Genomic DNA, 22,111 nt, shown 5'->3' on the forward strand with positions numbered 1-22,111 from the left:
TTTTTAGTACTCATAATGGCTTGTCATTCAAAATTCCCAAATGGCAGCAGAAATAATTTCCTGAATTTGTATATATAAATTAATATCTTCAGTCTGCACAGAAATACCTTGTTTGCTTACTAGCTTCCTGCCTTATCTATTAGTTTCTGACTGAGGTTCTGCAGCATTGCTACAACTGTGCATAATACATTCTAAGTATACTGTTTTAATTAAATGAGCCTGAGCAGCCCAAGTAAAAGGCTCAATACAATGAAGATTGAACTACCAGGGAAATAGGGGATCATTACAGATGCAACCAGAACAAGGAGCCAGTATGTCAATGTATTTATGTATATATTCACAAATACTACAGACAATGATAATCATGCTAAAATACAGAGATAAACATCTTGGGACTGCATTTATTTTAACAGTATATTTTAACCTCATATATGGCTGACACAGCCTACCTAAAAGGGTCACAGCACCTCACAAGAAGAACTAATATCCAAGATGACACACAACAAAACAGACATAGCTTAAAACTGGCCAACCTCACTCACACATAATTAACTCTATTGATTTCAAGAGATTTAGACTGAGAAACCTTTGAAGTGGGGCTGATCTCATTTGACTGTAAATATTTACAGGGTGGATATCTGCATGTGGATGAGTCAGCTCAAGCTCCTTTTACAGCATGGATCTGCATGTTGGTTATTAAGCTTCAGTCCCTCTACTGCTTGTGGAGAGAAGCAGGTGCTTCCATGGAGAAATGAAAAGAAATGCTCTAGACTGGGCTGGGTAGAGCCTCTTCCTTTACAGGGAGCCTTGACCCAAACTTTCCATCAGCTAAATCCCTCTCCCATTCTCTATAATGGTCACAACAGGGAAAGGAAGTGAAAACCAGAGTGCTGCTCAAGATTTGAGGCAAGACAATTAAATAAAGTGCAGAGTCCTTTTTCATTATGAACAAAGGCATCTCTGAGCAGGAAGAAAGATAAGCAGAGCTCACACTAGACCTATGAACATCTTTATTGAAAGTATGCACTTTGTGCATGCTCCTGCTCTTTATCGTTCTGCAGAAGAAAGACTGTTGCTAATTCAGAAGAGTTCCTGTAAAGCACTGATTTAAAATAAACAATTTAAATATTATCATGCAAGATAGCTACCCAAGTGAAGCAAAATATTCAAATGTTAGCAAGGCACAAAGTCACCCAAACTGCCAATCAAAATGACATCAGAATTAATTTGAAACAGTTAAGTTTAAGAATACACTTCCTTTAAAAATTAAGCTCTTGGTTCTTCGTTTCTCTTTGGAAACAATAAATGATTTTTTATAATTTCTATGACTTTTCATATCTTCTGTGCCTTCATGCAAAATCAAACCATTTAGGATAGCATTCAGCAGACTTGCACAAGGAATTAGCAAGAGACCCAAGTATATTTAATTGTCACTGGAGTATTATTACAAAACATGGGTCTAAGACAGTTTTCAGTCTCACAGAAACCTCCAGGGAGAAATGTAAGAGACTACAGAGGAACAGGAGACCCCTCTGCAACACTGAGACCTCCCCGTCCTCCCTCTTTCTGGACACACCACAAGATGTAGAAATTGAGATAATTACTCAGTTTAGTTGCTGATGATCTTAATTCAACATTTGCCTGCAACAGCAAATCCCCGTGAGCCTCATGCACAAGTAATAAAGGGGGAAATGTGAAATGCATGTCATGCCCTGAACACTGCTCTATGCACTGCTCCCCAGCTCCAAACAATGACCCTGCCACACGCATTTGAGGCAGAAGTTCAATTCAGAAGTGAACTCCAGACTAAGCACGCCTTTTAAAATAAATCCTGCCCTTCGTCAAGTCAAAGAGAGCGGACTCTTGGCCAAGTCTGTGCATTTGGTGTGGATTTATTTTTTCCCCCTCAAGTTGTGATCAACGGAAAAACCTCAGGCAAAATTCTAAAAGTTATCACAGTAAAACTACTGAATCAGTAAATGTACTATTCCAGTAGTACAAGCAAGCTTCTAGTATATGTTTTTCTCTGTTTTGTTGTACATTTGTGGCGGGGTTTTGTTTCCCCCTTCTTCCTCTCAGCTGCACAAATTATAGAAGATACAGAAAAGCTGCACTGAAATTCTCTCTGAAGATGGTTATTTCATAAAAATGTTTTTCAAAGTTTACCTTGGACTTTGAAAATGCAATAAATGCATTTTTCCCAAGGTGAATAACTAACATTTGCCCTCTCCATCTTAACTGGCACAAAGGGATAAGCTGAACTCATCAATTTGACTGCCATAATAAATTTTAATGTTCTGCACACACATTTTCTTATTCTTATATGATTGAGAAAACCAAACCAAAACAAACAAACCACCAAAAAAAAGCCCCAAAAACTTGTAAGAGGAAAATACTACGCATTCATAACAATCTGGAATATACAGAATAAACAACTTGAGCTTTTCTGTACTCGTAAAAACTCAACAGTAACTGCTCCAGCCATAGTTTTCAAAAATTGGTCAAGGAACAGGCTGCAGATTGGTCTGGAAAAATAACAGGGTCAGGGTGGAATTAACTTCTATCAATGCATGGTGAAGCAGATTATCCCAGTGTCACTCATGCTGACTGTGGCTTTACAGATCCAGCCAGTAGGATTGCAGGAGTCATTAGGATTAAGAAAAAAGTACTATGCAATTCAGAAAATATAATATTTTGTCTGGAAAACTTCCAGCTCCAAGACAAGGAAAACAAAATAATTAAGTAACTTTTACGAAGCAATTGGGAGGCTAACATAAGGCAGCATATATTCTCAAAATCAGAAAAATCAAACATGCAAATCTTGGATGCTTCTATTCTGAAGAGTCATTATGGGAAAACCTATGCGCGGAAGAGGAAATGGATGTACAAAATGTGCATTTCCATGAATTAAACTCCTGTCTCAGTAAAGCCTCTTTATTAAAATTGCCGAGCACCTAAAACTCAGTGAAACTTAGGGGTAGGCAACTTGCCTTGGAATCCTTTTTCTGACCTGGACAGAAGCACTTCTGGAGTAAACCTACAGAACAAAGAGCTGGCCCCCTGACTTTGTTTGTACCTTAAGGCGTGCCATAAAGTCACGTGAAGAATCAACAGCTCAAAATGTTCCATCAGAAGGAAAGTGTTCACAGCACTGAGGCCATTTGCACAAGTTTAATGAAATTAAGATATTAACAGAGTAAATGGCAACTCAGCTCTTCCATAGGTTGTACTGCAGCTCTGAGTAAACACCAGCTTGGTCAGGCAAAGGCACAAGGGCCAGGGTTTCAGGGCTTTCAGAGGCAGGGGGAGGAAGGGAACAGGTTTTGCTTTTAAACAAAAATTCCTGGAGAGAGATGTATTAATAACTAAACAGAGCTTCTGGGTTGAAAAACCAATCAATAACATACATAAAGATCAGATATTCCTTAAAAACTGGCAACTGTGGGGTTTCAGAGGTTTTGTATTCACACACAAGAATTTCTATTTATATCCCTCATATCTGTCATTACTCTATCAAATTAATGCTAAACTCGAGAATTTCTAAACTGTAGTTCCTTACAGTGTTGTGTTTAAAGCTTGCAGTAATTCACAAAATATTCCTAGCTACGTAGCAGAATTGTCTTTATTGTTCTTCTACAGAAAGTTTTACATGATTACATTGGTTTGAGGGTTGTGGTTTGGTTTTGTTGTTTGAAGGTTTTTTGTAATCTATCTGTAAAGAATTTCATGAAAGTGAAATTTTAAAAGAAAAACAACTGGTTTCTGTCAATAAGCTGCTAGGCAGTTCTTACAGGCATGAATTAAAACAGGTTTTACTGTGAAAGTATCAGTTCACCATAATGGACAGGAATTCTTGTTCATGTATAGTACTACTACAGTTCTTAATGGCTTTGTTGCCTCTACAGTAAATTTTCATACTTCATTTGGGGAAGTTCTCCTAACAAGGAATAAAACATTTGCTACAGCACTAAATTACGTTACAGAAAACCACAGAAAACATAGGCTTTACAAAGCAACCATGCTGTAATTGTCAAGTAAGATTTTTTTACAAGTTTCAGTCATTGTCAAGACAGTCCATAACTCTACAAAAGCATGCTAGCTGAAATTTTGCCAAGGTAATATAAAGTACAGAGCTGACAGCACTAACAACTGATGGACTATCAGAATTTCCCTTGCTAGATCAAACTGCACTTTTTTTTTTTTTTTCCTTCCTGAACTGGATATGGTAACCCTGCAAATGTGCCTGCCCTGCCACCTTGAAATAGCACACAATTTCAAAAAAGGGGGGTTAAAACTACATCTGCACCATAAAAATCCATTCCCAAAAAGAAACACAGTGCCTTCCTCGCACATCTTTACTTCTTCTTTACAAATGTAAAAGTATAAGGTAGTACTCCCTGTGCAGTGCAAAGCAAAAAAAGGAATTGCATCCAAACTAGAGACAGAAACAAACACCACAAGGTCCTCAGTCCCAATGTGTACAAAATTGTCACAAGGTCAGCTGGCATTTTACCAAAGCAGTTAGCATATAAATTGAACCTAAACAAGAGGAGGTAAGTATGTCCTCTGACAAAGAAGATTCCCAACAAAAACAGCAAAAGAATTTCCATTATGGAAGAAAAAAAATGCACTTATTAAAAATGTAACAACATTTATCTTCCCGCTGCAAACATTCTTTTAGCCATTCTGTTTATTGCAAAGGGCCCCAAACAGTGTTAAGTTTCTGTGCTTTGTTTCAGAAAAATATTCATACACAGGCTGACTATGATATATCCCAAAAAAAATTTGCCATGTAAATATAATGATTGATTGAATTTGACAAGCCTCCTTCTAGAACAGTAAACACTGAAGCTTTTTTTTAGGGATATTAATCAGCTCAGCAAGTTCAATGTGTTCACCTGTGCCAGAATGGAAGAAAAATCATCCCCACTTCCTGATAGAACAACCACCAGTAATATCCAAAGGATATTCACTGAAAGAATTACTCTGGATCCCAGCTATTCCAACAGGCAGGTTTCCAGCAGATACTCACCTTTCCTGTAACTGATCATCCCATTAGCAACAATGATCCTGCTCCAATGGCTGTGGAGGTCCAAATGGAAATCTGGGAGAGCTTTCTGCAATTCCCTACAGATGGGCTCAGGGGCCTGTCTGCACCTTAATACAGAGTGAAGACAGTGCTCACTACACTGAGAATATCTTATGTCTTGAAAATCTGCCTTTAGTTTAAGAATAATTAGAAAACACAGATGTCAGGGAATAGTTCACCAAAATTCTTAACTGCAGCTTGGCCATCAGCAGATCTTACTGACATTCTTACCTCCTGCTGCTCAGTGGCAAAGAACTTTACTGATGATTTGTTTTCAAGTTCAGGTTCCTCTAGAATGGCAAATGATTATGTAAAAATCAACTGGCTAACTGAAGTGGTGAAGTCAGTGCTCTGAAGGATGCAAAACCACCACCCTCTGCTGTAAAATGCTAGTTTCTTATAGGAGGATGTCACACATGCTGAGCAAACAGGAAAAATCTTCAGATACTGACAGAAATTACCCTCCTCAAACACTGAAAACTTTATCTGTCCCATTGGGATGTTTTGACATTATCAAGCTTGCAATAAATAAGCCCAAAACGTGTCAAAAGCTCAGCCCTCCCCATTGACTGAGGCTCCCAAGCTCTGCAAGTGCACACATGCAACCTGGCAATTTTCCATCTAGTTTTCACTTAGTTTCACATTCTCTGATCCTTGTAAATGGGACAGTTGGCTCCTGAAATTAACACTGGAGTGGTGAAGACCCATCTTCATGTTTCACTGTCCCATTCCCAGAGATGCTGAATCCCAACAGCCTCTGAAAGCCCATGTGATCCCATCAAGCTGAGCAAATGGACAGTCAGCTCAGACCATCTTCTGCACAGTATCTGGAAATAGCAAAGTACACTTTCTGTCTCATTTACTAATACTGCTGCTAATTTTGCTGTGTCCCAGTTTCTCATCCATCTGCAATCTGAATTCAGTTTAGATGATGGAAAAGGAAACATGCCACAGTACAGACCAGGATCTGGCAGTCATCTTAGTAGAATGAATAGTCCCATTTCTGCTCAGAAATTCTTCCCAGAAGCTTAGGAAGGACCTAGGACATGATTAAATAAATCAGATCACTGAGAACAAGAGCAGATAATGCCAGTTTTCCTTTGGACTTAGTTCTGGGGTTAATGCAAGCACTTTTGAAAATTTTGCAATGTTCAGGAAATTACTGGGAGCAAGTGAGCGTTCTTTCCCATGCACATTGTCTGACAGTGAATATTAATAAATGCAGCTTTTCAACTGGCACAAGAGAGTACCTACAGTGTCTCCCTCTATTAGCTGGAGGAGACTTATATGGATATAGTTATTTCCAAGATTTTTAACCTCTGATTATTTGACTGCTAGGTTCCAAAGCTACTAAAAAGGTAGACAGATTGCTTTCTTAATAATTCAGATTCAGAAATAAAAAACAGAAAGCTTATGAGATAACCCAGTAGGTATTTGATTCCTCCTTTTAATGCCAACTTTACTGGTAATAATTTTAAGCAATTACATAATAACTAAAATATATTGTGTGAATTCCTCAGAATTTCTATTAGCTGGTGTTTTACCTCCAGTTCCCTGTGGGAAAATTCTGAGGTATGCCTCAAGCAATTTAATTTTTTTTTCTTGGAAAGGTAATACACACTAAAGGAGATTAAGCACTGGAGGCTTCAAAGTAACTTACAGAAAAAAAAAAGTTCAAAACATATCTAAGAGACCTACAGAAATGGGACTTACTAGTTTTTCAAAAACATTTTACTGAAATTCTGCTCCTCTGACAGCTGTGTGCTTGGTCATCATTTCTAATTTTAAGGTTTTCACTCACATTAATGATTTGACTGCACTTTTTGTGTCAGGTAAGAGGCAGTGCCTAAAACATGTCACAGCAATCAAGAGCCAATTTGAAATGTATATATCAACAAACAAAGTCATTCAAGAAGTTGCACACACTGAACAACTGGAAATAACTTGCATTCAGACCCTGGAGCCCTTCTTACAATTCTATATGGGGATCCAAGGCTGAGGCAGTCAAAGAATGGCATTCTTGAGAAAGCAGAAAGGAAGAATGTTGGCCAACTAGCTGCTTCCACATTTCTGGGAAACAAGTTGTAACAAGAACAGAAGGAGACTAACCTTGCCTTCTGTGGCTTTTTAGTAAAGTAGATCAAGTTGCTAGACAAAAATGAATTTTCATTTATGAAAATGCTATTTTGCATTAGAAGTACTCACTGAAATTTGGCTGCGTACAGACTTTAGCAAAGATCTTTCCAGCAGTCACTTAGTTTTCAAAAATCTCTTTCTTTCAAAGAGATAGGCAGCATGGGAGCCCCTGCACATTTGTAACAGACATCCCATGGCCAAACTTATCTTTTCCTAAATACTTTTATCCCCAAGTTCCCCAACTGAAAACTCCTAACTTATTACAACACAGGTGCACAAGTTTTAAATAATCAGGGTAATGATGGGGGAGGGCAGGAAATGACTCCTAGAAAACAGAAGCTATTAATTAAGTTAACTAACAGGAAAAAAAAGGAAAGGAGAAAACTGGTAAAGGGGAAAAGGTCATCATGCTCTCCACTGGGCCTCAAGCACATGGCATTGCTGCAATGGTTTAAACTCTTTACATTTTCAACCAAATTCTAATTGCTTGACTGCAACCTCCTTTGTATCTCTAGTCAATCCATTTTAGTTCACATTTTGGGTTTGGAGGTGCAAAGGCAAGCTGAAATAAAAACTTTGTGAGACATGAGATGACTTGAAAACACATCATGCTCAGTGCTGGGAAAAGGAACGTGGCCAAAACACCGTACTCAGGTCTCAAGTATCAAGAACAAGAGTTACCTGTAGGAAAATTATTTTTGTCCACTTAAGGGGATGCAAGACTTCCCCTTAAAATACTGCAACTGAAAGATGGGAGATGTAAATGTGTAAATTCCTTCAGGTTGGGCTTTCTACTCCCAGTGTTATACCTGCTATCTTAGATGACTTCATAAAATTGCCTTTTTTTTTTTTTTTTTCATCTAAAAGACAGAGCTACCCATTCTGATGAATGAAATAAACAGGACTTCTTGAGTTTATTTTAACAGCAGTGAAAAGGGTACCTTGTTTAGAATTGGCCCTTCCAGGTAAATTGCTTGAATAAATCCTTCTTGTTGCATGATAATTGAATGAGCATGGGGAATTTTGACAGCTACAGGTGTCAAGAAGTTGGGAGAAAATAACATCTGTTCTCATCAAACAGCGGAAAAACAAATTCAAAGTCACTCTTAATAAATGTGTAGCATAAGCATTGAACAGAGAGCAAAAGAGATACATTTAAAATATTTTTTAAAGTAAAATTACTCTTTTTTTCTTAGCTGAATGTAGCAAAGCTAAACTGCTACATCCTACATTGCTGTTTTATCACTTTTTTCCTGTCATCCCTCTCACTGTCACAAGCTGCCATTGTGGCTAAACCCCTCCCATTCTCTGCATCACGTTCACAGTAAAAACAGCCAGACAGTGCCATGGCACTCACTGACACACAAGAACAGCCTAGCTGCCAGCTCAGCGTAAGTCTTAAAAATAGACAGGCAGCAGAGAACACATTGGTTAATATTTGCCATTGCCTGGATTTTGACACAGTATTTATGTCAATCCTATAATAATTACATTCTCTTTTATGCTAGTGAATGCTTTGATTCTTCTTTCCCTTGCCCATCGTCACGCTTCAGACTCAAGGCTTACATGGTGATCAGAAAAAAGCAACTCCACAGACAAGGAAGAGCCTCCCCAGATGAACCCAGCGTGGCCTGTGGGTAATCCAGGGCAGAATTCTAGGGCAGCAGAGGGGACAGAGAGAGCGAGTCCCTGCTTTTCATACTGCTCTGCACAGATCATTCTGCTCCCTCCCAGCCCCATAGAGCCTCAGGTCTATGAACTACTGCAGCACGGCCACAACAGCAATTCCTGTGAGTCCAGCAGAGATAAGACTTTAGAGCAAGGACTTTGAGTGCAATCACATTGACTGAAAACTCAGTCCAGGGGCTCTCTGTTGCATTCTTTTTGTGGGAAGAATGCAGTCTAAAAAATAATTTAATATCTATCAGTATCTTAAGGTTTTAAAGGTAAGGAAAAAATCTTATGACAGAACAGTCATTCTCAGGAGTTCCTTGTTCTCACTTTCAAATAAAAACCTTGTATCTTTTTTTAGTAACAGGAAGGGTGTAATGCACAGTGCCTTCAGAGATGACTTTACTACTTAAAAATTGGTCTTAACTGGACAGTTAGAAATGATAATCCAATTGCTGGAGAAGGAAATAGCCAGAATTATCTTCCAGTGAATCTGTGCTGGCACAAAGAGCACACTGAATAATTCTTTCTCTCTGTTCCTTCTTTCCCTAAGACAGATAAACAATTTTTTCAAAGAAGTTACATGGCATTCTTACCTGGCAAAACCAGCCACAAAAGCCAGGTTAAATGCACAAGGTTTATGTCTTAACCTGCCAAGAAGCATTCCCTGTGGCCAACCCAACACTTCAAACACTCTGAGAGTTCTTGTTCCTGTAAGCATTCTGTTCTGAACTTCAGGACAGCCACTCACAGCCCAAAAGCTGCTCACTCAAGGATCTTTGTAAAAAACAGCAATCAGAAAATCGCTGGTGAGTAGAACTCGGCATAATCCAAAAAAAATATCACTCTCCATCACCACCTCACTGTTTTTTAGCAAAGCTTGGGGCTTGGGGATTACTCTGTAACCTACACTTAACCCATGGAGTTAGTGACTGTGGTTAGGGTATTTATTTCCCTGCTGACAGGCACACACAGGGTGTGTTGGGCTGAGTGGCTGCTTTTCCATCAATCCCTAGAAAAGGGATTGGTGAACAGGTGGTGAACACACAGCCACGTGGGACAGTGTTTGTAATTACACTTTTGCACCACATCTCCTTGTACCTCTCTGCTTTTTTGCTAGACAACAACTTCCCCATAGCATGAAGACAATACTGGTATTTCACCAGGTATTGCAACCTTCTGCCAGACTGTAAGAGAAGCTTTTGTTTTCCTCTTCATCTCAGGACACAAATAGAAACAGTCTTTGAAATATATTTAGACTAAACTTTTTTTTTAAATGTTAATTTTCTGGAATGTTGCCAGTTCACTTTTAGCAGATGGTTTGCTATTTAATGTCTCCAGGCAGGCAGAAAGGCTTTAATCAATAGAATCAAAAGAAATGTTGAGAAATTACAAGCAATTTTACAAAATCAAAGGCATTTCCTACATATTGTCAAGCAGACAAAAATATATTGACAAGTTGTTACTGCAAGGAGCTGAGGAACGTTTCCCATATTACAATACTGAATTTTCTTTTACGTGCTTTCAAGTCTCCAGGTTTCCTCATAACAAGGAATTGTCATAAATTTAGAAATTCTCCAAGAGCAGCTTAATTAGGAAAAAAAAAAGGATCCAGGGCTGAGCAATTAAAAACCTACCCTCAGGAGCTGGCAGTGCCCACATGAAAAGCTTTACCTCTGCTTACATCTTTGAACAAGAAATCAGTGGTGTGGCTCCCCATTCCCTCTGGGGCCCAGTATTCCACCTGCATCTGCAGTCATCCAGGAAAGAGACAAAACAGGCAGGGATCAGCCTTGCCACCAGCTATCACTGTTACTGCAGAGAGCACTGACAACCACCTGAAAACCTGATTCCAGCACTTGTCAGAGTCCAGGAATCCCTCTGGCTGCCCTGGCTGTCTCGAGACTCTAGCAGGGGTCCCAGAGACCCTGGCAAGAAGTCAAAAACATCTGAGGCTTCGATTTTAGCCTGTGGAAAACTGCCAGCTCTGGATGAGGAATTGCAAGTCACAAGGGTTTTAGTAGTGTGATATTTAAACTAACACAGGGTGGAAAAATAGAATTTTGGGGTTTTTAAGATAAGGGGTTCAGGGGACAAGATGGAGGGATTTGGGCATGCCCTAGCCTTTTCTTCCTTCTTCTTGTCCTCCATGTCTTGCTGTGATAGTGACACTTTTCTGTTGGTTTAAGGTAGGGACACACTGTCCAACATAAATGTTAGGTATTGGTAATAAATTGTAAACACAGCATACGTAACTTTTGATATAAAAGATAAACACCGCCTGAGAGGGCACGCAGAATGTTATGGCCTCCTTGCTAGCCAGAGCTCAGCAGGTCAGAGAGAAAATATTATAGATAAGAAGAAATAAACAACCTTGACAGAGCAACTGGAAGCATTCCAAGACTCCTCATTTAGCTGCATTTGGGCTAGGGAAGCAGAAACTCTTCCGGATCTCTCTTGGGGTTACCCTGACCTATAGGAGCCCCGAGAGAGAAGAAATCCACAAACACTCTTCAGGCAATACTTCCATCCTCTGCACTTCCAGGCTGCAGGAGTCTACTCCTGCTACTGCCACACTGGGATATTTTGCAAACACACTCCCACGTGCTCTAACCAAGCTCTTGCTTGGGTGCTTGCATTACCATTCACAAACTCTTTCATGTAAGCCCCTGTCAGGCAATGGTGAAGCCCCTTCCTACCTTCCAGACAAGACACATGGATCCTTAGCTCAAACATATTTTTAGAGAGAGATATCATACAGAAAATATTTTAGATATTTAATATTTCCATATTCATTTGCATGCAAAATTTTGTCTCAGTACTTAAATGAGAGTAATAGAAGCAGCACTGTGAAGATGCTTTAAATAAATTTTATGTCTTTTTTATGTAAAAAGGACATGAGCTGTGCTGAAAACTCATGTGTGTTGATAGAATTGCACTTACAGGAAGTACAACAATGAACCAATGAGATTTAAATATTTCTATACCAAAAGCATTCCTGTTGCAATGGGAGCAAGTGGGAATTATATGTATCCAAACATAAGTCTTCTGTTGTCATTTTGTTACATCTTTTCCTGGTCGTGCTGCTTTCAGTGCCTAAATTCACCGGTGATCTTGGCATTGTGTACAAGTTTACACATCCCTTTGGAACTTGTGTTTGGGTTTTTCTATTGCTGCTTTGTTTGGTTTATGTGTAACACTTTTACATTCATTTTAAACTTGTACAGCTTTACAGCCACGTGAAAACATTAGCTAAACAGAAGCTTGAAATACCTCATTCTGTTTTGTCTAAGTTTAATGATGTCATAATCCTTTATGACTGACATCATGTTGTAAAGTCACAGAGTTCTAACTGAAAAAGCAGGATCAAAACAACAACACACAATTACAATATTGGAGACCAATAGCATCACAATTTTGGTTCCAGGCCCAGTATTTTGCTTATGATAGTCTGGCTGTATGCAAAAAAAAAGTATTTCTTACTTTATTAAAGGTGCTACACATGTTTTATAAGATCCATATGAACTAAAGCAAATAGATTTAAGTCTTTAATTTTTGAAGATTTGGGGTTAATTAACGAGCAAATATTTGTAGCAATCTACTAGATGTTATATTGGTTTTGAGAGTGGCAGGAAAGCAAAAGGCTTTCAGAAGAGAATCAAAAATGGTGGGTTCCACTCCATGGAAACTCACTAGCACTAGTTGCACCCTTTTCAATAAAACCAGTAGAGAAAGCAGAATTCCTACTCAATAACTGCAATTTCATATCAACTAAAAAAGGATAAAACAGTCAGGTATTCTTGTGCAGCCTGTAGCTTTTGCTGTATTTTCTCCTCCTTGACCCTCCTTGTCCTCCAAACTGTTAAATGTGAACACATCTTCTAATCAGAAATTCCACAGAAATTACAGCATACTACTCCCACACCCTTCACTTGAGCAACTTAAAATATTCCTGTTAGCACAAGTAGAAGAGGGAAAGGCTGGCATAATATGATCATTCCATATACAGCTGGTAAAATTACAAATACCTCAGAGAAAGACAAATACACAGAATAAAGTTATTTTAAAAATGATTCTGTGCTCAGTTCTGCAAGCCCTTTTTATTCTGTGCACAGAGAAATCCCAGAAGACATTTTCTCCAACCATAATTTCAATGCAATGATAATCCTGTAATGGATGAGTACAGACTCACTGAGTCTGCAGTGCTTGTAAAGTTTATCTGACAAGTTTTACCTCCAGCATGCCAAATCTTGCAAAGCCTCTGGCAAGTCATGACTTGACACAAAGAGAAAAGCTTCAAAGCAATTTGAATCCACCATGAAAGCAGGGACAGGTAATTCTCTGCATTAGTTGGATGAATCATGAAAGAGATCTTTAGCTAGATTCAGATTACATATGAGCAAGTAACACAGTCTAAAAATCTATATTATCTCCCTAAAATGAAGACTGGAATGATCATTTATCTATGAAGGAAAAAACCCACAGAAATACTATCTTTTTCTTATGCTCTTCAGAAAGCTGCTTATAGAAATCCTATTTTCTCAGAGATCACCTGTGACAGCTCTAATAAAAAGAAAATTCAAACACTCACATTTAAAATATGGGGCTTGATTTATGAGATAGGAAATGTCAAAACCAAAACTGAAACAGGATTTCCACACCCCTACTGACATTACTAACACAAGGTCACTGAGCTCCCGAATTTTCAGCACACAAGCAGAGATTTAGGCAGTTGTGTGGTATTTAAAATGGGCTAATTAAAATCTGCGTGTTGGCAGAGCTATCTAATCTCATACTTCAGGGTTCATGTCAGCCTCAAATCTGTGTCTCTGGAAAACAAATGTGGCTACTGCAGGACCCACACACTCCCTGGGCTCTTCCTGGGGGGAGAAAGGACCTTGTGTCTGATTCTTCTGAGCAGCTCCAGCAGCCAAATCTGCCACCAACAGTCTGTAAAAGTGGGGCCACAGCAGTTCTCTCTATCTCTGCCCTGCTCCTGCAGACCTTATCCATAGGGATGAAAGCTCCATGTCAGGGCTTCCACTACACATTCATATGGCACTGATCACAGGACAGCTGGGATTCCTGCCAGCTGCCACAGCATTGTTGTCATAGAAATAATACATTTTTAAAATCTCATGTGTTTAAGACACAACTGAAGTAGTGAATATAGCAAGAATCCCTCACAGCCTTGAGAAGACAAATTGGCATTTTAAAGACAGAGTACTTCAAGGTAGCAGCTTGGACCTTCCACCTTCATATTCTAAAATAGAAATCAGAATATTCTCATTTGTTAATTTTCAAAGCCAAGCAAAGGAGATGCTGGAGAACTGTAATAGCAACCATCCGGGTTTCAGCTCCTAAACATCTCTGCCTTTCCCTCAGAAAACTGAGGATATCATGCTAAAAACAGAACTTTAAGTACAAAACAGCAGTTGAGCAGAGAAAAACTGTGTAGAAAACAGACACAAAATGTTGTTTCACAGAGAATACATCTGCATTGCACAACCACAGAACAGATTTAGATATATATAACAGCACCATGAAGTCAAAGCATTAAGTTTCACGTACTTGAGAATTTCAGTGTCTATGCAGAGTATCTGTTCACGCTAATCCAACAGCTTGTTAGTGAGCTCTTTATCAATTCCTAAAAGGGATTGAAACTTCCCAGAAGTTTCTAAAGAGGCTTTAGAGCTAGCACTGCAAGGCCAGGGGCAGCACAGAAAGATACCTCTGGAGATAATTAAATGGAAAATAATATAGCAGATGAATAAAAAGGGATTTACCTCAGAGGAATGAACTTAGTTTTCACAATATGAAGTTAGTCACTTTTGCATTAGTCAGAAATTAAACTTCACTAATTTTGTTAATTGTGGACCAGTTAATCACTTCACTGCTCTGGACTCAGGGACAATTCCAAGACACCACAGATCCCAGTCTCCAATCTCCAGGCCAAGTGTGGCTGACAACATCATCTTATGGCTGCATGTAATGAGGCCAGCCATTAACCAGTTACAGAAGATTCATGTCCCATTGTGTCCCTTTCCACATTCCATAATGCATTAATAGCTGATAATCAAGTTCCTGGGCTGTTCCAAAGACAAAAAAAAGGATCCTCCATCACCCTCAGGAGGCAGCTAACCCATCTTCACAACTGCCACTGCTGTCTCAAGATTTGACCCCAATATTTGCTTTTTTAAATCACCACATATTTTCTTTACACATCATGTCTCTAACATTCAGATAGATAACATCAGCTTATCCCACCACTCCCCACACTTATGCACACTTTCACAGTGTAACATTAATGACAAGACCTTTCTGTTGAACACAGAATTAAAGTCAACTGCTTCTGTGTCTTGTCACAGGCAGGAGAGCAATGTTAGGTGGAGACAGGCAAAAACTGCTTTATGTGATGCCATGAGAGAGAGACTCCAGCACCAAGCTGATCTCACACATTACACACAATTCCCAGCAGCTGTGTGTAGGTCTTGCTTTATGTTTCTTTTCATAAAGAAACATATGTATTTACTTCTATTCTGGTCATACAGATAAAAATCACTCATTAGTACTGAAGTGAGCATAACAAGCTGGCAGGGAAGACCTCAGCTAGAAGCCCTGCACTGCTGCAGGCTGCTTGTGCCAACCTGAGCAACACAGCCCAAAGTGACACCAGAGTGGCACAAATGAAGCACTGTGTGTAGAACCTGAAGCAGAGCAGCTCTCTCCATCCCTGCTCAGCCCATACATCCACTGCTCAAACAGTGCACTAAAAACCCTCCTCCTTCCACAAAGGCTGTGCCATTATGCAGAGATAACAAATGTCAACAAAAATGATCTTTTTCAGAGAAAAAGGCAAACTTTTCTAGCTTAGCAATGAGGGAATTTGTGGAGGGCATGGAAGTCACAGCTCCACTCCTGATTAATTTTTTTAACCATCTGTTGAAGACTTCTTTCAAGTGAACTACAGAACTTGTCATGATTGAAGGAAATGGAATCCAGGTGAATTCCCTTCCCAACTACAAAGCTATCATTCACTCTCACTCTGCAGCCAAATAAAACTTTCCTTGTTTCTGTCAAAAGAAACAATCTCAAATCTGCCATGCCATTCCCATTGTATGAACCTGAAGAAACAGAGCAATCTAGATGACAATCAGGAAAATTGAAAATAAATTTAAAAAAAGAAACCTCATTCTGAAGAAAACAGAATCATTCAATATCTAGCAATGAAATTCAGTTACCTTAATAAGGCCAAACTAGCACTCCTCAGTTTTGCCCACTGTGTCCTAACCCCACTGACATAAATCCTCAGTGGAAGAACTGGCAAGAATATAATTAGAAGGGAGCTAAAGATAGTCAAAGCACAAAAAAGTTAATTTTAGTAACAGTAATAATATACTATCAAGGTGTAGTCAACAGAATCAACAACATTAAGTCTTCAGTAGATTGTCCTTGAAATACCCACACCTCCAGTGCTGCTTGAAAATTTACAGCAAATTAAGTCTTCCAGTTGAAATAACTATATTAAAGCTTCTTTAGTGTGCTCATCCCTAAGCATGGAAGAACATGAAAGTTAAATCCCAATTAATCTGCACTGACATGCAGCCATCTAGAATGACTTGAGAAGTCACAGTCTAAAGAGAAAAAATAAAGGGATTAATCCTGTCACTCTTACATATGCAAGTAGTTGCTTCCATTGCAATTAGCTGCATTGGGACAGCAGATTTCTGTGCTTGTACAGAGACAGGGAATACAGAGCCCTCTGCAGTGGAGCAAGAGCTGAGGATTCCCAGGGCTGCTGCCTGGTGCTCATTTGTTTCTCAGTAGAATAAATATGCTGCAATGAGTGATAAACATGCCTAATTGCTTTTGAGCTTGAGGGAAATAAGCTGAGGGGATTTAGTCATTTATTACTCCCAAAAGGAAAGTACCTCAGGAGTAAGAGACATGGTGGAGCGGCCATTTGAATCCTGGCAAACTGACTTTATGGAACCCAGCTAGAGTTAGTTAGCCAGGCTGCAAAAGACAGAAGCCATTCTTCTTTGTGCTTGAGATCAAGAAATAAAGGGTAGATAAGAAATATGACATTTACTTACTCAAATCTTTCCCAGGCTAAAATTAGGAATGTGGGATGACCTAGTTCCCAAGCTCAAAATATGCAGTTTCTGAGAGCAAATCATTTTACCCTAATACCTGACACAGGGACTGAGTGAATCACACACTGGAGACCTCTTCCTCATCCAGCTGACCACAGACAGTGATCAGATATCCAACTGTGGGATAGCTAATATTAGCTCAAGTAAATCCACACAGCAAATCATTCTAAGCAGCAGAATGGAAGATAACGTAAACAGTTCTTCTCTCACAAATTTTCCCAAGTCCACACAGTGCCTGATATTCCACTGGCAAGAACAGATGCAGCAGCTTGCAAGGATGGAGGACCAAAGTCCTACTAGGACACAGACGTCTTAGTAACCATCCATCAATCTTAGCTAAAAATTCAGCTAGTCCAGAAATGAACTGTGTGTTACAACTTCAATTTAGATCTAGCCCATGTCTTAACTGTTTAGTAAATGTGTTTAGGTCCAAGGGGTTGGGAGGAAGAATGGGTGAGGGCAAGGAAGCAAGTTCATGTCATCAGCTTCACAGTCTATAATCTTTTAAGATAATTCCTCAACAAAATCATCATCTGATTAAAACTAGGAAGGCTGAAAAATACTAAAATGACATTGAGTAATAAGACAGACAGGATAATGTGCAGTGGTGTTTTGAGTGATATGGGTTTAATCATAGCTTAGTTTTTCAAGGAAAATTAAGCTATGAACTATAATGGCCTAAAGTGAGGCTGTAGAAAACAACACATTTCTGCCTTTCAGCTGGTGTTTTTCACTTTGTCACAGATACAAACTAAGTATCAGATGAAGAGCAGCCTGCCCACTCCCCTGATCTTCCAACTGCATATATAACTTAGGGCGAGTTTTTGGTGTCAGAGCCAATGCATGATGCATTATTAAGATGAAGGATATGTTGTGATCTGTCTGAAGCACTCTCATATTGATTTTAATAACCTGAGAGTGTCTGGGGTTTCTTGAGCCACTTTGGTGTTTGTGAACTCAACAGAACACAGTTTTTCTATCCCATTTAACACTTGTTAACCTCAGCCCTCTGAAGTACACTTTCTGGGAATAAAGCTCAGTGCTACTACACAGTCCATGTGCCACACACCTCTGTCAGACATGAAAAGGGCTGCACTTTGCATCAAGATACCCATCTGGTCGTTTACTCAGTTTCTTTTATACACATAAACACAATTAATCTCGAAAAAGACACCATCCAAAGGAGGTGGGAACTAAAAGTTTCTCTCAGTGGGCTGCCTGCTAGCATGGAGCATATGCTTCCTACTGAAGATCTGGGCTGGGGTGGTGAAGAGAAACTCCTTGGTACTGTTTGTGGAGCATTCAGATGTAATTAGCACCACAACCCCACAACACACCGCCACAGAAAATCCTGCAGGTCGCCATCACTACAAAAAGATTAAGTCACTTGACCAAAACTATCTTGTGAGCTGTGTCTGGCCACAAGCCAGGAACTCAGGATTCCCAGGTTTCAGTCAGCTCAAGTTTCAGCATCGAGCTTTAACTCCACAAGCTTCTTTTTTTCTGTGGCCTGGGATTTCCCTGTCCATACCGTTCTTTCCAAACGCAAGGCATACCAGCTTTGACTCCCTCTGAATTTCTCTTATCTGGAAATCCCTTTTCAGTCTGATACTTTTCTTGTCACGAAAATGTCTTTTTAAAATACATACTTTAAAAAGGGGTTTATATGAGGGATATGAAGGGTATATGAAGGCACATCTTATTTCTTCTCATTTCCAGGACACTTGATAAAATATTACAATATTGCAATTTATATGCTAAAGGAATTCCCAGATGGCATCTAATCAAACAATCAGAAAGCAAATTAAAATGAAATATTAGTATAACCTCGTGTGCAAAATGCAGCAGCTAAAGCTCCCTGGCATTTGCAGGATATCCTGTGGAATGTAATTCTATTACCTGTGCTAATTTCATGCCTGTTCAGCATTGCAGAACATCTGAGCTATTGAGACCTCTGTCCAACACAAAAAAGAAGCGGTCCAAGGAAAAGTTTAATAGCAAACTACAGATAACCCTTATAACCATGTCTAGAACCATTACAGCAGCTGGTTTAATCAATTTCTGGCAACAACTCTCAAACATGTAATTTCTTAAAGCTGGCCTTCAGGTTCAAATCAAACCCAGTCAAGCTTGGGAAAGTTCTTTCAATAACTTCAGTGAATTTTGCACCATGACCCAGAATTCACAGCATCTCACGGTTCTAAACAAAGTCTGATTAAAGTAACATCCTATTCTACAGTATCTGCCACAGAAATTCCTGTGAGACCCCCAGTTATAATTATTTGGCAAATAAAAGTACAGAAAATCCACTTTGAGCTAATATCTGTGATTTTTATTTTATTCATTTATTTATCTTAGTAGTTTTACTTAGACGAAGTAGTTTCAATAAGGCATGAGAAGCTTGTAAAGCTCTTATTTTAATGCCCTAATCAAACTGTTCACTTAGTTAATTTTGAAAGACCCTCTTTAACTTTACAAGAAGCATTATTTGAGGGGAAAAAAACATCTGGTTTGGCTTATGGATAGTCACCAAAAAAAAAAAAGCTTATGCTCTAATCCATGCTATACTCTCCCCTGATTTAAGTGAACCTTTTCTCTACTAGTCTAAGAACTAGTGACCAAAGGCACCAACATGGTTAGTTTCTTTGAAAACAAACAAGGCTATTTGAGTTTCACACCAACAAACCTGAAGGAGTTATGCTCCAGCCTCATAAGGGAAGTCAATCAACTTTGTGTATCTCGCTCTTAGCCAGAGCCTTTTGGAAAATCCCTGCCTTCGTATATGCTTCCACAGTGCACTCCACTGGCACACAGACAAGAATACATTTCCTTTTAGAAATCCATTTCAGGAATCAAGAAAAACTTAAGGACCGTATGATAGAACTTAAAGAAGCTGCTATAACCCATTCTCCAGAGAAGAAAGGGGAGGAAAAATTATAAAAAGCAGCATTTCACTCCTTTGAGCAAGATGACAAGACTATCTGAGAAATGAGTGCATATACCAAATGAATGATGATATTACACACTTAGAAAGACATTAACACAAAGCAAAGTAGCTGGGCTTTAATAGCACTACAAAGTTATGTGTATTGACAAGCAGGGAGGCCCAACACAAATGGGGCTACCCACTCTGCTCGCTCCATTTGCTTCATATTCATAGAAGACCAGTTGGTCAAAGCTACTTGGAAGTGAGCAACACTTTTTGCACTGGTGACAGGTATCCTTAATCACGTGGTCTATTCTTCTTCTCCAGGTTTAGGAGAGACTAGAATTGGGGTTTGAGTATTTGGTGGAGGTTATGCAGAAGTAGAGAAAGATGGTTCCTCTAGATTTTGTACAGGTTCTCACTACCCCCAAGCCTCCTTACCATCCAATTCTCTTGGCAGGCTGAGAGAGTGTGTGGTATGATGCCATGCAGATGATGAAAGTATAAAGGAAGACACTAAAGATTCCCCAGTAAAGCATAAGTCATGTAAAATCCTAAACTCACAGGAAATAATCATATTCTCTCCCAGTGCCTCCCCACTTCAACCCTTCTCCCAGGGCATCCATGAAAAGGCAATCAAATTAAAAGGCATTACATAAAGAGAGATCGCCCCGGTTATAATCCCAAGAGGCTCCCGGCACTACAGCAGCACTAAGGGAAAACCTTCATCATCCCAAGGAACACAGAGACTCAGCACGGATTAGCAGAGTCAGGCTTAAAGGGGGAGGAGAACAAGAATTCCACTAGCAGCAAACCATTTTGAAAAATAACAAATAGAAATTAAAAAAAAAAAAAAAATTACGAAAACATCAAGATGGGAAGCGGGTCTTGGCTCCGAGCCCTCCCCGCGGACCCCTACTTGGAGAACGCACAGGCAGCCAGGGAGCTGAGGCTCGTTCCAGCCCCAGGCCGAGCCCCGCGGGTGGGGGCGGCTCCCACAGGGCCCCCCCGGCTCCGCCGCTGCCCGGCCGGGCTCGGGGAGGGCTCCTCCGGCGATCCCGCACGCTGTGCACAGCCCCGGCTCTTCCGAGCTGGCGCTGGCTCCGCCGATCGCGACAGACACGACAGACGCACACACAGCGCACACACAGCGGGAGGGGATGGAGCTGCACACGGCGAGCGGCGGGCGGAGAGGGGAGAGGAGGGCGAGCAAGCGGGGATGAGGTGGTACCTTGGATGTGCTGCTTGATGACATTTTCCAAATGGTCCAGCCTTTCTATAATCCTTAGTGTGTCCCCTTTGTCTTCCTCTAACTTTTTTTCTGAGACCGGCTCCTGCACTTTCACATAAACACTGGCAATGTAGTTGGTGACCCAGCCCACGTACAGCAGGCAGACGATGTTAGTCATTCCACTCAAAATCACGCAAGTGGACACTAAAGTTTTGGTTTTCCTGGTGCACACCATCCTGAGATCCCTCCATATAGCTCCAGAAATCCTGTGATCCACAAAACAAAAATAAGCTGCGATGAATATAAATCCTTTCCCCCCTTTCCCCGAAACGGAGACCACTCCGAAGTCAGTAAATTTCCATGCAAAAAGTTCTCTAATCCACAGAATGAAAAATACTTATCGCCTACCTAGGAGAGGTGGGGGCGGGGAGGGCTGATAATTAGAATCCTGGCTTTGAGTACATGAAAACAGCTGAAAGTTTGCGATGGCAGTGCCGACAGCAGACAGCGAGGCGCGCCAGCCGCCCGGCCGCCCGCTGCCTTCAGGCACCGCCCCCCGCCCCGGGCATCACGGACGGCGGCAGCCCAGCGCCCGAGCGTGGCAAACTTTGTTCCCTCCGACGCCGCTTCCCATCTCGACCGGCCGCGGCGGCGCCCCAGCCCCGGGAGAAGCCTGCCGGGGAGCGGGGCTCGGCCGGGACTGACAGCGCCCGGCTCCAATGGCAGCGGCGCTGCGCGGGGGCGCGGGGCGGGGATGCGGCGGGACCCACCTGCTCCTCGAGCGGCGCTGGGGGCCAAGCCCGGCGCCTCCCTCGCTGCCTGCCTGCTTGCCTGCCTCCCTCCCTCCCTCCCTGCCGTGCCCGGGGCTGGCTGCGAAGGATCTCCAGCCTGGAAAAGCGGAG

The 22,111-nt window shown here is 40.6% G+C and overlaps 1 protein-coding gene across 3 annotated transcripts in view; it reads right to left on the minus strand.

Annotated features, from left to right (window-relative positions):
• Positions 1–21,868, minus strand: part of GALNT18 (polypeptide N-acetylgalactosaminyltransferase 18) — a 208,950-nt gene extending 187,082 nt beyond the window's left edge. The window contains exons 1-2 of one of the 3 annotated variants that reach the window (XM_053980981.1): positions 21,618–21,868; positions 21,210–21,475 (exon numbers count right to left, since the gene is read on the minus strand). In XM_053980981.1, the coding sequence (XP_053836956.1) occupies positions 21,210–21,444 (235 nt within the window). In that variant the 5' untranslated portion in view covers positions 21,445–21,475; positions 21,618–21,868. Of the gene's footprint in view, positions 1–21,209; positions 21,563–21,617 lie in introns of those variants that run through there. The other 2 variants (XM_053980979.1, XM_053980980.1) reach the window with 2 other exon arrangements.
• Positions 21,869–22,111: the final 243 nt, after the last annotated feature.

The sequence above is a fragment of the Vidua macroura genome, chromosome 6 (genome assembly GCF_024509145.1).
Source record: "Vidua macroura isolate BioBank_ID:100142 chromosome 6, ASM2450914v1, whole genome shotgun sequence".
In the NCBI taxonomy this organism is placed as follows: Eukaryota; Metazoa; Chordata; class Aves; order Passeriformes; family Viduidae; genus Vidua; species Vidua macroura.